Below are 15,954 nucleotides of genomic sequence, written 5' to 3'. Positions count from 1 at the left end.
CAAGATCCTTCTGGTTTTGAAACTATAATAAGAAAGCATCATGAAGAATGAAAAAATCCATTTTCAACATCATGCATGAAATCTGACATTTTTCATTAACATGATTAGTTTGTGTTCACATGAAAATGGAACATTGTCTTTATTTTGTTGACACGGTGCCGGTTTGTAATGCTGAGCGCCGGAAATTGACGTCACTTCCGGCACTCTGCATTACAAGCCGGCACCGGGACCGAACAGGGAGACTCGCCGCAGAGGAGAGAGAGGGGCCGAGCGGGTAAGCGAAAACTACTCGGTGCCCCTCTCTCTCTCCTCCGCTTCAAAAAAAACAAACAAAAAAAAGCGCTTGGGGCGGCAAAGTGCCGCCCCTTCTAAAGTGCCGCCTGGGGCAATTGCCCCAGTCTGCACCATTATAGGGCCGGCCCTGAGGATAACTAACAGTAACTACTGATTTCCATAAACTTACTGATGCTACTAAAATGTAGTAAAGGATATTTTATCTCTTTAAAACATTTGTATTTTGTAAGGGTTGGGCAAGGTCCTCATCTCGATGTTCATCCATTTCAAGTGCTAGCATTCTTATATTCATCTTTGAAATGAAAAATATCTGACTTCATATGGGTCATTGTTTTATTGAAACTTACAACGACAAGTAATAAAGTCCCAACCCACTAAATGACACTTTTTCACAGCGGCTTTTCATCTTTCCCAACGTAATAAGAAAAGAACATCAATGCTTGTCACACGCCGCCTTGTTTTTTTAATGAAGCTGTTTTGCATCTCAAAGTTATCACACAGCAAGATCCGTGCGCATGTTTCCTAGCAGTTGGTGTGATACGACATCATCAAGAATAGACCCATAAATATTGTATGGAAATTAACAATGTTTTCATACAGATGAAATCAATGCGGTGGCCTAAAGCTCTGAAAAAAAAAGATTTTATGAACCTGTTACTTTTTTCACAATTTAGTACTTTGAATCTAATATCTATTTGAGTTGACAACTTGGTCTGACCTATTTTTTTGTGCGCAATGCTTATCTAGAGGTAGCCTAATACTCTGTAATACACACCACGTTATACGCTTTCAAATTACACACCATCTTTAAAGAATAGCAGTATATTTTATTTTAACTCTAGTTTTATGTTCCTGATTTATGCCTTTATAGTTAAGCATTTATATAGCTTTACATATATTATGCTCAGTAATTACATGATAAAATTGAAAAAGTAGGTGAATTGGATATTACTACATTTGTTTTTTGCAACTCTGGGCTGCAGAGAAATCTCAGTAAAACACGAATATTTAACCTGCAAATTCTATTGTCTGGGGTTTGTGAATATGCGCTGTCAAGATTATATTATATAGGAGATTGTATGTGCATAGATACATTGTCATCAATGGCAAGCTGTACTTATCACGCTCCTTGATTAACTGGTAAAGAAAAACGAAAATTATATAACCAGATATGGAAACATATTTTAAGTTCTTTCTTTTAAGCTCAAGATCTGTCGATGCCAGTCACCAGTTTGGAGAACTACAAGCTACATTTGCGTGATAAGATATATTAAGCCTTCTATCTCTAACCAGCTCACAATTTCTTTATACTAATTAAATTGGAAATGACATTAGCCTTCAGAGGTCTGCATCAGGTTTAAGAGACTAAGATTTCACAGTTGATACCAATGTAAATTTGCATAAAAGTATCTCAGCTTGCTATATGTGGCATCGTGAGGAATCCCCATAGTCCATAATTTGATAGAACAGACCAGTGTAGCCTGGTCTACATTGTGTTAATGGTGAACAAATTGTATCTTTTTTTAAGTCTACTCTCATTTCTCTAAAAAACATGTTACTATGGGACTTGAGTACTATAAATATACTTCAATAGTTTAGCCTCATAAACTAACCTATCTTATTAGACAGAATAATACAACGACATAATTCAGAAACATGCATTTCTATACATTGTTTCCATCAGAAGATTTTGGAAAACAAATATGTCATCTTAAGCGTTAAACCGTTACACTGTGGGGAAAAGGAACCAGAGCCATACAAATGGAATAATTTTAAGCAAATCAACAGTTTTTGGTCATGTTTTGGCCATTTTCATTATTAAGTGGCAAGATCAATCACTTAAAAAGTAGTTACTAACATCATCAATATAGGCAGGATTAACATACAACACAGCGGCTCTACAACTTAAAGTTAGAGGTATATGAGTTGGCCACTGAATCTGCGTATGATCCACCTATTTGTTTACCTACTGATCCTTTTACTTTATTTATTTTGAGGAATTGATTTAATGAAAGCAACCATTTGTTTCCTAAAACTGTGATGCATATTTGTTTTTTTGAAATGTATATATGTTTTCCTTGGGTATCTGTTGAAGGCCATGAAGTCATCACCGGAGAAAGCAATCCTTCCTATGTCTGTTACATTTATCAAATAGTCGGTGCATATATTATATGCTGGCATTGGTATAATAAGTCTATTGCTTCTGTTTTCATTTTCAGAGCACGGATGATATTTTGGTGGCTTCTGCTGAGTGTCCAAGTGACGATGATGAGGACATTGATCCATGTGAGCCGAGCTCAGGTGGGTTAGGTTAGTCAACTTTTTTTTATTCCCTTTTGTCTTTAACATTTTTCATCGGTTAAATTGCATGCATATGCTAAGAAATATACAAAGTGTAATGAACACTAAACCAAAATTTTAGACTTTTATTTATCTACATTTGCTCCAAGTGGTACATGTATAAAGTGTATTATTTGCATATGCCCAAACCCTTTCCAAAAATAAGGTGTCTGTTATAACGATCCAATCCATTAAAAAAAATAACACAGATCACTCTACTATTATTTTTCATCATAGTGTGCAATTAAGATCAAAAACCTACAGGTACACAAGCAAAAATTGTAACTAGGCTGCAATAAAAGGGGATGAATTAGAGGTTATAAAATGTTAAGCCTGTCCAGGATTTTAAAAATCATGTTTACCAGCCAGTTTACAAGAGCAAATATTATTAGAAATAACTTTCCATGGCGGATTGCATATTGCCTAGGCGGTGATTTCAAAAGGGCTTCAATATCAACTTCAATTAAAATGAGAATAATCAATTATAACAATTAAATGTGATAATCAAAAACTATCAAATTTACAACACATGTCATACAAAATTGTAACATTTTAAGTAAGAAAAGGTATCATATGGATCAGTTAGGAAAATGACCATAATTATAGATATTATGTTATTGCATTTAGATGATTGAGATAGATAGATAGATAGATAGATAGATAGATAGATAGATAGATAGATAGATAGATAGATAGATAGATAGATTTGGTAAATTGTTTGTATATACGGTATTTGTTAAATTGCATATATAGTGACATACATTATATGATGGTTAATTAAAAAATTACATACAACGCTTCAGAATTCCCCAAACTGCATTAGAGATTACTGGGGATAACGTTGCACAAGTTTAAAGGAACATGAGTCACGATATATCCGTGCTTGTGTATTGAACATTTGCACACAACCGTGGCTGATGCCAACATCATTATTCTAGTCGAATCTGTTTTGAGACTTGCTATGCATATCAATCTCTGCATAGACTGGCAGCATCTGAACGCCAGGAATGAGGGCCGCGTAAGGCTGGGAAAAGTTTTTTTTTCTCAACCTATTTAAGGAGAACCAATAATTTTTACTGAAGTAAAAGGATTTCTGTGTTAATACATGACATTATTGGTCAAGATCTCCTGTCCACTAACCTGAAGAGCCAGATCATGATGCTCAGCTTCAGAGCATTGTGAGGTGGCCACATTGGAGCTGCAATGGATGTCTTTGCTGCCTAAGAGGATCTCTCCGACAGACCCATGATCTCCATTGCAAAAGCAGGGCACTGTGGCAGCTACGCAGGACAGCAGGACAGTGCTTGTTGTCCTACAAACTTCAAAACATGTTTTTATGGAGCACACAGATGCCTGAAATTGGTCTTATATAATTTCCTTAAACTATACATATAGGGGGGTTTTGTATGGAAAATAACACGATGGAGAGCAAATTTGGTAAATACATTTATTGGCTAACTGAAGTATAATGGATTGCAAGACTAGGTTTCTTCTTAAGGCATATTATCAAACTAGCTCTCTCTCTTTCTGCGGCTAACATGATACAGCTCTATAAAATTGTCTTATCACCATAGGAACTGATTAAATCTCCCTCCAAATTAGAGTTGTCCATTGATTGCCTATGATGAATATATATCCTTGTTTCAAACTGTATGCTAAAGCCACACTTTATACAAATCTCCGGTTATATGAATTATTTTTAGCATTGATTTGAGCTGTTTGTACATTTGTAATTTAGTACTTACAAAACCATTTCAATAAATATGATTGCTCATCTAGGGATTGCCTCACCAAGATCTGGTTTCAGTCCAGAAAAATAATAATTGAGTAGCATGAGGTATAAGAACTATGAAGATGTACTTTATAATTTAATATGTCCTTAGATCAATAGGCCTAGAATAAAAGAGTGACTGGCTACTGAAGCTTCTTTATGACGATTGTCTCTGAATAAAGAAAAACATAGATGTACATTTAAGAGTGATTAACCCATACAAACGATCGCTGTATAATGATACCAGCACAATGATATTGTCTTTGCCAATTAAGATGCACAGCAGGCTTAATAAGAGTATTCTATGAATGTTTACAATTATGGTAGGTATGCTATAGACAGAAACCAATTAGGACAAACATATACCCGGGTCAGTGCAAATATCGATGAATGCCTGGCATTACATGCGCAAGAGATCTCAAGTAATGATCACACCCATATGGAGTAGGGAAACGTTGGATTAAAACGAAATACAATTACTGTTAGTCAAAACTCAAATACTCATTTTATGGGTGGTTACTGTCCTTATGTAAAGGGCATGCTCTAATCACTTTACAGTGTCTTGACAATAAGGGTAACAGGAGTGGTGCTCAGACTGGATGTATAGGGACTCCTAACCATGTGGTCAGAGCTCTATTCCTATGTCTTGTAGAGTTAAGCAAACTCAGCACATATTTCTGTTTTCTTAATAATTCGAGCTGATTTGAGCATGTGGTGGTAAGTGTGGGTTGAAGACATAGGTCTCCATCCCAGTAAGCCAACAGCAGATCAGCCTCTGGGGCCTCTACAAACACATTATGCTTATGTTTTTGTAGTCCAACTTTGCATCTGAAATAAAGGCCTAGACAGGCAATAGGGTACACAGGGTAGGTGGACCACTGGGTCTGGCATTATTTTTTCAGTTTCAGTTAAGAAGATATAAATATCTGGATCTGAGATCTTAATCTTTACCTGGTATGATGTAATGCACGGCCCTATTTTTGGTCCCAGTTTAGCCCTTGTGGTTGGAACCAAAGTAGTGATAAACCTATACTAGTAAAATTATGTTTGCCTTTGTACCTTGGAACTCTCAAGGGGTATCCAAGAAGCTCCAAGAATAAGGGCTAACTTCTGTGCCTCTGAAGCAGTGCTTCATCTCCAGGTGTCTGGACCACCCTTGTTCCTCAAGACCCTGCCCAAACCCATGTCTGGTGTGAGCTACCTCCGGCCCTATGCAACTGCTCATGCCTTCCAAACGGGCCCCCTCTTTCTCTTCTAAGAGACAGGGAGACCTCTGGCGGTCCAATGCTAGAAACCATGTGACCAACAAAATCAACTGACACCTATATATTTTTTGTTCTTATGACTTACTTATGACAACCTGCCAGATGTCTGCACATTGAAGCACACAGATGGAGATGTTTTCCCATTGCTTTTCCCTCTCGAGGGTGCATTCCACAAAGGATCCAGCAGTATAACATCATTGCTGGTGGCATAGAAGTTAATCAAACTAGCTAGCTTTTGGATGGGGCGGAAAATAGACGGGATTAATAATAAAACACTCTGCAGGGCACAGTGACACTGTGGGGGGCTTCATCTTTAAAAGTAAAATAAAAGTGTTGACTTCCTTTCAGATATTGTTTGCAATGAAAAAAAGGTTTCATGTGCACATAAAATGTAACTATACAAGGAAAGATTTTGTATATGTTTCTTATGTAATAGCAACACCACAGTGATAAAAGAGAACGTAAAAATGAAATGGTATCTTAAACACAGTTTTGACATTAGACTGAAGCCCAGATAAGCCCAGAGTGACACTTTTTTATGCTCCATTTAAAATATAGGCAAACAATAATAAAATAGAGGATAAAAGAAAATGTAATTCACTTAAAGCATGTGCAATGGAAAACTTTGATCCATAAAAAGATAGAATTGTTATCTGCAGAGAAACAGCAACACATCTTACACAAAGCCTGTCAATTATTGAATAAAGCATAGCATTGATTTAAAGGGAATGTTTGGTGCAACCTGAAATAGCAAGGCCTTGTCACTTACAAAAGAGAAGGAACACAATAACATGTTTAAATATATATATATATATATATATATATATATATATATATATATATATATATATATATATATATCCTTTTTTTAAGCACTTAAGTCACTAGTTGAATGTTTTGTGTTTTATGTATAATTCTACATGTAGGATGTCTAGTGTAAAGGGAATTTAGGCTGTTTTTATACCATGGCTTTATGAGCTCCTGTAGGGGCTTTGTGCCCAGTTGCTTGGGGTGGGTGTATGTTGGGCAGGACTACATGGTCCCCTCTGAACATATTGTCTACCAATTGTACTTTGGGCCTTAACATTACCGTAATTGAGCTTTTTTTCTGGGCTGTAAATTGTTAGCTGTTCCCTGTTACACCATACTCCATCCAAGTCTGAAGCAATAAGGCCTTGTCTCTTTCTCCCTATACATTTATCCTACCAAACATTATTCCTCATGCACCTGCCTGCCTGCCTGCCTGCCTGTCCTTAACAGCACAGGAAAGCCTTATCCCCGGTCATGCACTTTAGGAAATCTGAGAACTTTTGTTAGAACATCTTCTCAATATCTGTCAACAAAAAGCCATCATTCAACATAATGGATAATGTATGTTTGCATGCCGATTTCCATGTCATTTATATTCTTACTGGATAAAAGCGCATCCATTGCTGATATACAGCAATGTTTCACATATCTTACAATGCATTATTCAGAATGTCACATAGTATAGTACTTTACATGATATATTTTCAATTATTAAGCCGTGTGCCTTGCAATTATTGAATCTAAAAAAATACATCAATCCCCAAAACAAATATGTGTATTCTGAAAATAAACATCTTTTTAATTGTTCACACAGTAAGTTAATGAGTTATGATCCATCACCCTCTTTCTAAGTACCACTGGCAGCTTGAATTCATAGAAACTAACTTGTTCTAATAATTCATCCTAGTATTGAATTAATGGAACGCTGAGAGTTCGCTCTCTCCCTATGGATTAATGAAAAGCTAAACCTATGCATTTCTGGTACGGTTTGTAAACTTCATTAGTATTTGTCTTGAAAATGTATTTTGTATAAAACAAAATCTACTATCATACCCCAGTAAATACCCTAAAGTGGTAAATGCTTACATTTTCATGATTAACGTAAAAAATGACATGATTTATTATCAGACTATTCAGTGCAGGATTTCCCGATATATGTTACCATGAATGCGGGGCTGCTATGGGAGAACCTGGTACAAACCCAATACAAACCTAAGAACCCATGCCTCATAAGGCCTCAGTTCCCAAAAAATGGTTACCGCGGCTCCACGGCCTGCAAGACCCAGTCAAGGGATCATACCTAAAGGGCCCTGTAACATGTAAAGAGCTGTGAGTGCTAATGAGAGGTTCCTAACAAGCTGGAACCATCTGTTTGCCTAGGCCCTGTACATGGAGACTGGGTGCATCCTTTAAGGACTGCCCTACATACTTGATATGCCATTTTACTTTTATTGTTCCAAGTTAAGTGTCAGAACTGGTTTAAAATAATCAGTAAGGTCTCCCTATACTAGGGCCAGGGTAAGCTACACCAAGAGGTAGGGCTATCCCAAGTGGGCAAGGAGTGGATGTGGTCAAACGCCAGGTAGAAAGATGAAATTTACCACGAGACTCTGGGTCAAACCTGGAGATGGTATGAGTAGAGGGTACAACAGACACATAATTGAGTTATTTCAGAATAAAAGAGTTAACTAGATTGTGTGAGTAAAGAAGCTTTGAAACAATGGAAGAAAGACTGAATAAGATTATGTTGGGAGTCTGGATGAATGAAAAACAACTGGAGGGAAGATGAGAAAAAAGTGGAGAGTATCCCATCAAGCCAAAACAGATGAAACTAAGACACTAGTCATAGAAAAAAAGGAAAGATGTTCTTGTGTCTTATATTAAGAAGTAATATTTCATTTTAATACTATTTCTGAAATAGGCTGATTAATGCTCTAAAATGGATGCTGCGTGTGTAAAATACAGCAGGTATAACGATAATTAGAGTTCCTTTTTATCTGTCTTCCACTGTTTAGCTTAGCTGTTTCAGCAGATGATACATAATAGTATAACATGCTGAATGAATATCTTTATTCATTTTAAGTTAGAGATCATATGAACACCATAGATGATATTGCATTCACTGCATGAGTATGAAATTTGAATACTTAAAAATGTTCTTCTTCAAAGTAATCAGGGTAGTGCTCTGTTCAAATCTCTTTTTCCAAGACATCAGTATGAGCAAAGTAAAAAAAAAAAAAGAATTCTTTCATTTAAAGTAGTGTTGTTACGTTAATTTCAATTCACAATCTCTGCGGGAGACCGAATTTGCAATGTTCTTTGTTCAATATTAATGAAAAGTGGTTAAGGAAGTGGACAAAGCTTTTTTTCCCCTGAAATGAAGTCCAATTTTGAAAACAGCTAGATATTATGCTGAAATGCATTGTGACACACTGTAAAGATCATTGGATCTTATTAAATTATTATCTAAAATCATCTTATAGAAAAGTTCAAATTTTAACGTTTTTGATGCTGGTGGGATGAGAAATCCTGAGAAACAGGATTAGAGAATTAAATAGTCTAGACTATGACATTTTTAAAATAATGTGGCTTATAATAAATAATAGCCAGCGCTATGTTTGCTTTATGTTAATCACATTAGTTAGCAACTACCATTGTTGAAATAATGTATATTTCATTTTTCTTGGTATCCTCCCCTATAGCATTTAAGAATCTTAGGACAGTTCACTGTGCATTAACATCATATACGAATATCTACTCGGCAGGAAACAATTCAAATGCAAATGTTATATATTTTGGTCACTGCCTTTAAATATTACAAACATACGTATACCGGGCAGATTCAGGTGAAATAGCAGTCCAGTTATTATTACTTTATCTAAATAGACATGTACGTATTTATTGTTATTTTCCCTACTTTTCCCTACCAATTACATTTATGTGTTGTGTTTATAACTTCCTCCTCTTAGTACCATTTTCTCTTCTCTATTTATCCCAAGGTTTCTTTTCTTTCCTCTCTGCCAAGTCATACCCATTCATTGACCCTGTTGAGTCTCCCCTGTTGACTCTCCCCTGTTACTATAACTCTCAGTTAGTAAACATTTCAAATTCCAGTAAATTTGTTTTATACAGGTCTTTACATCCCTTGTTTCCCTCCAGTTTACTTAGGCTTTACTATTGCCCCAGTGTTCCTTTTTACATCTTTCTTGTTGAGGGGAGGACCTCTTACTGGTGTTTCCATGAAGGGAGCAAAAAGCCCGTGCCTTTTTTGTCACATGTATTTTTTATCTTTGCTCTCTTGCTTTTCTGACGTGACCACCGTGCACCCACAATGATGCCAAATCCTGCCCAAAGACACTGTAGATAATTCTTTGTATCAAGAACCTTCTGACCCCTAGAAGGTGTGGCCGATTTTTGATGGCATCTTTGATTACGCTGTTCTTCTGCATAAAGGCAACCACGGTCGAGTTTTTACAGTCAACCATACAATAAGAACACATTATGCAAAAATTATTGTCATAAGGTCATTCTATAGAACATTAAACAAGCACGCACCCTCTACACGTTTTGCTTAAGAGAATGTTAGATTTTTTCCCCCTCGTTATTTACTCACAGAATAAAACCTGGTGTGAAAAGGCTCGTTGAGCTGAACTCATAATTATATATTTAATTATACTAAAAACAATTTTGCATCATTATTCAAACAAGTTCCAGGTCTTTTTGAGGAGGCAGTAGGTAACATCAATCAAATGACTGTTTCCATCGGAAGACTGAATAGTTTAGAAAGAAAATTGTGGAAATGTGCTTGGGTATGAGAGACGTTCCAGCAGGTGAAACATTCATTTACCTGGCATTTAAATACACGTCCTTGTTCTCTTTTTAAAGCACCATTGTTAGTGGGAACTTTTCTTTCCTCCAGTCAAGCTGAGATGTGACAAAGTGAAAGTTAATTGACATCTTTTGCTAAGAAATGTTAGCTCAAGTAAAGCAAGGAACAGTTTTAATAGCAATGGCTAGATCCAACATACAGCGATGAAGAATGTAATAGTTAAACTGTAGATTCACTTATGAAGCAACCATGGCACACAATAACACCCCAACGTAAGGATTGGACCATAAAGGACCGTTTAATAAAATGAAGTCCAACAACTGCTGATGTCTACTCATCTCAAATACACATTGGGGTATTTTATGTTGTTTTGTTCATTCTGGTTTTACATATATTATTATGTAGTTAAGGCTAGATTCTGTTTTTTTTGTGTTAGAAACAAAATGTTGCTTGCTATATATATATATATATATATATATATATATATATATATATATATATATATATATATATATATATATATATATAGCAATATCTAAATGTATAGGTAATGTTAAACACTCAACTACAGATACCAGACAAGCCAGAAGGCTTGTTTTTCTCATGGTGTTACCACAAAGGATTCTGGGTAGGTACATGCAAATAAGGTCAGCAATAATCACCTTTTGTCTCTATATCCACTTTATACATGGACCCCTTGAAAGTAATTGCTCACTGTACAGACAGCCTTTAGACTAAACTGAGGAAGAGGTGCGATAGCCAGATCACCACTCACATACAGTTTTTTGTTCTTTTTTCATAATCTCTTTTTACACTTCTTATTTTACACCAAGAAGGCTCATGACCCCAGCTTTCCTTACTATTCAGCCAAGTCAGAATGCTGCATGCAATGGGTGCCTTCAAGCTCTTTTCAACATCCCAGCCAGGAAGATGCAGTCTGGCTGAAGAGTTACTAGGTCCAGCTTTACCACAGAGCACCAGCCAGAAGGCATAGCTGAAATACTGGACACAGCAATTCCTTAAAGGGCCCTGCTAGTAGCAATTAGCTTACTCCAGGCTCTAGCAGCAAGAAGCAGCACAGCCTCTCTAAACATTACATAAGTTATGGTGGGTAAAGGTGATGGAAACCCTTCCACTTAAATTTAAGGGGCTGTAGAAGTATTATTAAACACTTATCTACAGACACAATTACTTTTAAGGGATCCATGTGTAAAGTGGATATAGAGGCAAATTGTTAACCTTATTTGCATGTGCCTACCCAGAATCCCTTGTGGTTGTGGCAGCACCATGAGATTTCTGAGGGAAAAACACTAGAACATGTAAATTACTTTAAGTTAATATATGTGATGTAAGTAGAATGGAATTGCAATGATCTATTCTCTGGAAACCACTGACTTTTCTTTTCATTATGTTAAAATTAACGAGTACCTCTGTTAATTACATCTACACTGCATTTTACATAATAGCACTTTTTTCTTAGTGAGACTACAACCTTAACAAACTACAACCTAAAACTGCCTCACCATTGATGAATGCATATTTTAGTATTCAATAAGTACGTTGATATGGATTTTTACCTGTCAAAAATTAGAAATCAATCACTGTAACAAAAGCAGTTTCATTAAAAATCAATGGGAGCACCTTATGCACATGTGTGTGTATGTGGGGTCTCATTAGACCACCTATGAATCTCACACAAAGTAGAATTAGCGCAGGCTGGAAGTGAGCTCCAGTGTATTTGCGGGACAGTAAACGTAAACTTTTCTCTTTGAGCAGCTACGTTTTCTTTAGGTAACAGGGATTAACCTTTAGTATTATTGAGACTACCCTATTTTGGTTTATACATTCTTTTGGAAATTATCCGCTGTAGAAAATCACACTGTACTAACAACAATATAAAAACTGTAATACTTTAATTGAATGGAGAAACTAATTTCCAATTTTACTTTATTTCGCCGACTCTCGGCATAGTGTTTCAGAACTTTATTGATGTTTAATAAGTAACACCTTCAGATTTTTCCCCCTTGATTTTTTAGTACTACAACGTGAAATCCAATTCTTGTGATTACTTAAAGATTTACATTCAAAGCTGCATTAATTATTTTTCCCCCCTCTTGATGAGTTTTGCGAATAGCTGTTTTTGAATGCACAGGATTTTAATGATTGAATTTAAATAATGTTAAAGTTATTAGAAATGCTTAACAGATAAGGGATGTATTATAGTCATAATTAACTATTTTTTGCTTTCTTTTCTTTTTTCCAGCAAATCCTACTAGAGCGGGAGGAAGAGAGACTGTCTCTAATGACCCTATTCGAGAGTCCAGCAGCACGACAGGCATGGTGGTTGGCATTGTTGCTGCAGCAGCTCTCTGCATTCTCATTCTCCTTTATGCCATGTACAAGTATAGAAACAGGGATGAAGGTTCCTATCATGTGGATGAGAGTCGAAACTACATCAGTAACTCAGCACAGTCCAATGGGGCTGTGATCAAGGAGAAACAGCCCAGCAGCACTAAAAGTTCTAACAAAAATAAGAAAAACAAGGACAAAGAATATTATGTCTGATCGCAGCCGCTTAATGAACATGTGTATAGAAATAGTCTTCATTTTATCTGAGACATAAAATTAACAGACTTATTTACTTTACTTTTTATGAAGCACATTGAAAAAAAAAGAAGACAGGGAATGCAATCAGGAAGGAGAGACTGTTTTTAAAAAAAATAACAAATTAAAAAAAAAACATTTAAAAAAATTAAAAGTCAAGCATATTATGGTTTTAGTCCCCAGAAACAGGAGCCAAACTTGATTATTCAGTGTTTTCATCTACTTTGCCTATCATTGTACGTTGTTGGAATGTTTTGGAAAGACGCTAATGAGACCACAACATTCTTGAAGCACGGAATGATTTCCAACATCAAGGCATAATTTAAAAAGAAGCTACCTATGATTCTTCTGGATATAGCCAAAATGCTAGCGCTTTCTCCAAAAGTAAGTTAGTTTTAATGCCAGAGAAGATGCGTCAGAACTTACAAACAAGGGGCTTATGGACTTGTATGGAAGTAAATGATTATAATGTGTTCATTACAGAGTCCTGGCTTTTCAGAAGACTTCTGTTAAAATCCAACAGACTTTCACAAAGCCCCATTCTGGTTGTGAGGAATATGTTATGGATGCCTTATTTTCAGAAAGATGAAATTTAAGGCGCTTTTTCAAAATAAAACAAGAGGGATAGATGCAATCATTGGGAACTTTTCATGCACGCTTAATATGTTATTACATATGTTTATATAAAACACATCTATATGTGCTTTCTGGACTGTGATAAGTGATGTTTTATAGCCTGTTGTATAGACAATGCAAAATATATCTGCTCTTCAGCCATTTTTGGTAAAATAAATGTTCTAAGTGTTGCTAGGTATAGAACGTTTTCTGATGTCTGATGCAACAGACCTGTTTCAGTTCTTTGCAGCCATCATCAACTCCAAATTTTCTTTTCTTTTTTCTTTTTAATATTGGTGAGTATGCCACTGGGATGAGTATGAATGTAAATAAATATAAAAAAGTGTAATACTATACAGCACAATAGCCAACATTCCATTGCAGTCAAGTTACGATGTGTTGGGTCACACAGGTATGAAGGTGTTTCCAATTTACTGTAATCAGCCCAAATAAATTAATAAATAACCGAAACAACAATGGCACTCAATATTTCTTTATGTAACAGAATTAGCATAAACTAGTTCTTTTTTCTTATCTTTTTTTTTACACTCTAACTGAAGTAATCATTATGTTATTTTTTTGAAAAATGTAAACATGTATTATTCACTACTTAAAATCAACCTATATACAGTATATATGTACAATATATGTACAATCACACACACACACAGATAAAAAAGACCCAAACATTACAAAAAGAAAAAAAGACAAAATAAATGTGTATTGTTTCTCCATTTTTGTTGAGAAAGGCAACAAGTACATGTCACTACCATTTCTTTCAAGTTAAAGCATAAAGATGAAATCCTTTGACCTAAAGGCATGATTAAATATATTCTTGTTAAAAAAAAAGGCGTTACAAGTGTTGGTGTTACAAGGGAAAGTATTTTTTTGTGTTTTATTCCAAAATAACAAAAAGAACACTTGAACTTTATAAAGTCAAATAACTTTTATGGGTACAATCAGTTTTACATTCTAATTTTGTAGCAAGGGTTGCGGTATATTGTTTGATTAGGCACATGGTTAACACAAACACTGAGTGTCATACCACTTATGCTTAAGGAAATGCAAAGAGAATACATTAGTCAGAGAGGGGGTACTTCATGAGAACTCTGCTCACTTGAAGGTCTCCTGGGAGGAATCGAGATATTCACACATTATAGACAGGAAGGATGAATTTAAAATTAATTTAAGCAGCAGGGGCAACAAAGCAGGAGACCTCGCTATTTTCAGCTAGTTACTGATAAATAATGTTTGAATTCCAGGGATCTTCTCTTGAGCTTTCATACAGCTGACAAAAATTGTATTACTTAGGGTTGCAAACACATTTAGTGTTTTAGGAGGAAAATTCAAGGGCTTTTCGATCAATCCAAGAAACTGACGACTAATATACAAAGAAGGTACAAGTACTAGATATTCCTACATAAAGAACATGTGTGGGTATTTTTTATTGCCTTACTGTTGCTGTTTCAACGTTATCAGCAGGGAGACCATCTTGTGATTGATGCTTTATAATCCCAAGAGACAAAGATGGGCGAGTTGGCCATGGAATGGCATGAGACAAGTTTAGGCTGATCTATACATTGGCTAGTTCTATGAGCCAGTGAACCTCCAGATACCAGATAACCTAAAGACAACGTGCACAATATGCACAAGACTCAAGGATGGGAGAGGAGGAGAGCTGTAAAAGCAGACTCTAGATCATCTCATGTTCCTTTCTGTCTGATGATACAGAAAAGTGCCAAAATTAGGCTCGAGCCCACTATGTCTTGCCCGGGTCTAACAAATGGACACCACAGAAAGCCAGTAGTTCTCAGGGAAAGACAGTGAAAGCTTTAGACATACAGAAAAGAAATTATATGTAAATACCATGCCCTAAATTAGGCTTGCCAAACGTAAACAATACATGCGATATAAAAGAAATATAATGACTTATAACACATGAAGTATTTTGTTTTATTAATGAAAATGTCAGTTTTAGTTTGATATTTTCTATATATACAATTAATTTGCCAACACTTGTTTATGACAAAAGATCGTTTGAAATATTGTGTTTGTGTCAACATATATTTACCTTAAATTTGTTATTCAGTTGAAAATGTTGTACTACAGTATGTTATGTATGTTTGCATTAAGCATTGCAAAACCATACCATACCATAAAAACGGTTTCATCGCCAAAGAAGGCATAGAATTTGTTTTGCATAAATGAGTTTTAAAATTACCCTGTGGTTAAAGGTTTGAATATCATTCAGAAATTATATTTTTATTGCCCAATAATATACCACAATCCGTCTGGAAGGAGTGGGTTATTTTCCAACGTGTAATGTGTTGCCTTTACAACAATATACAAAAGTGTGTTATGAGTTATTCCCCTCAAAATTCAAGACCACCATTGCCCGTTTATTGTGATTGTGTGATAGATATTTA

General features: G+C 35.6%; 1 protein-coding gene across 6 annotated transcripts in view; it reads left to right on the top strand.

The window, feature by feature from the left end:
* Positions 1 to 14,377, top strand: part of NRXN1 (neurexin 1) — a 632,749-nt gene extending 618,372 nt beyond the window's left edge. For 3 of the 6 annotated variants that reach the window (XM_053459665.1, XM_053459666.1, XM_053459668.1), the window contains 2 exons: positions 2,514 to 2,604; positions 12,573 to 14,377. In XM_053459665.1, coding sequence (XP_053315640.1) covers positions 2,514 to 2,604; positions 12,573 to 12,874 — 393 coding nt within the window. In that variant the 3' untranslated portion in view covers positions 12,875 to 14,377. The remainder of the gene's footprint in view (positions 1 to 2,513; positions 2,605 to 12,572) is intronic. The other 3 variants (XM_053459664.1, XM_053459667.1, XM_053459669.1) reach the window with 1 other exon arrangement.
* The last annotated feature ends 1,577 nt before the right edge of the window (positions 14,378 to 15,954 follow it).

The sequence above is a fragment of the Spea bombifrons genome, chromosome 3, assembly GCF_027358695.1.
Source record: "Spea bombifrons isolate aSpeBom1 chromosome 3, aSpeBom1.2.pri, whole genome shotgun sequence".
In the NCBI taxonomy this organism is placed as follows: Eukaryota; Metazoa; Chordata; class Amphibia; order Anura; family Pelobatidae; genus Spea; species Spea bombifrons.
Note: the sequence above shows the minus strand (reverse complement) of the source record. Positions and strands in the feature narration are given on the sequence as shown.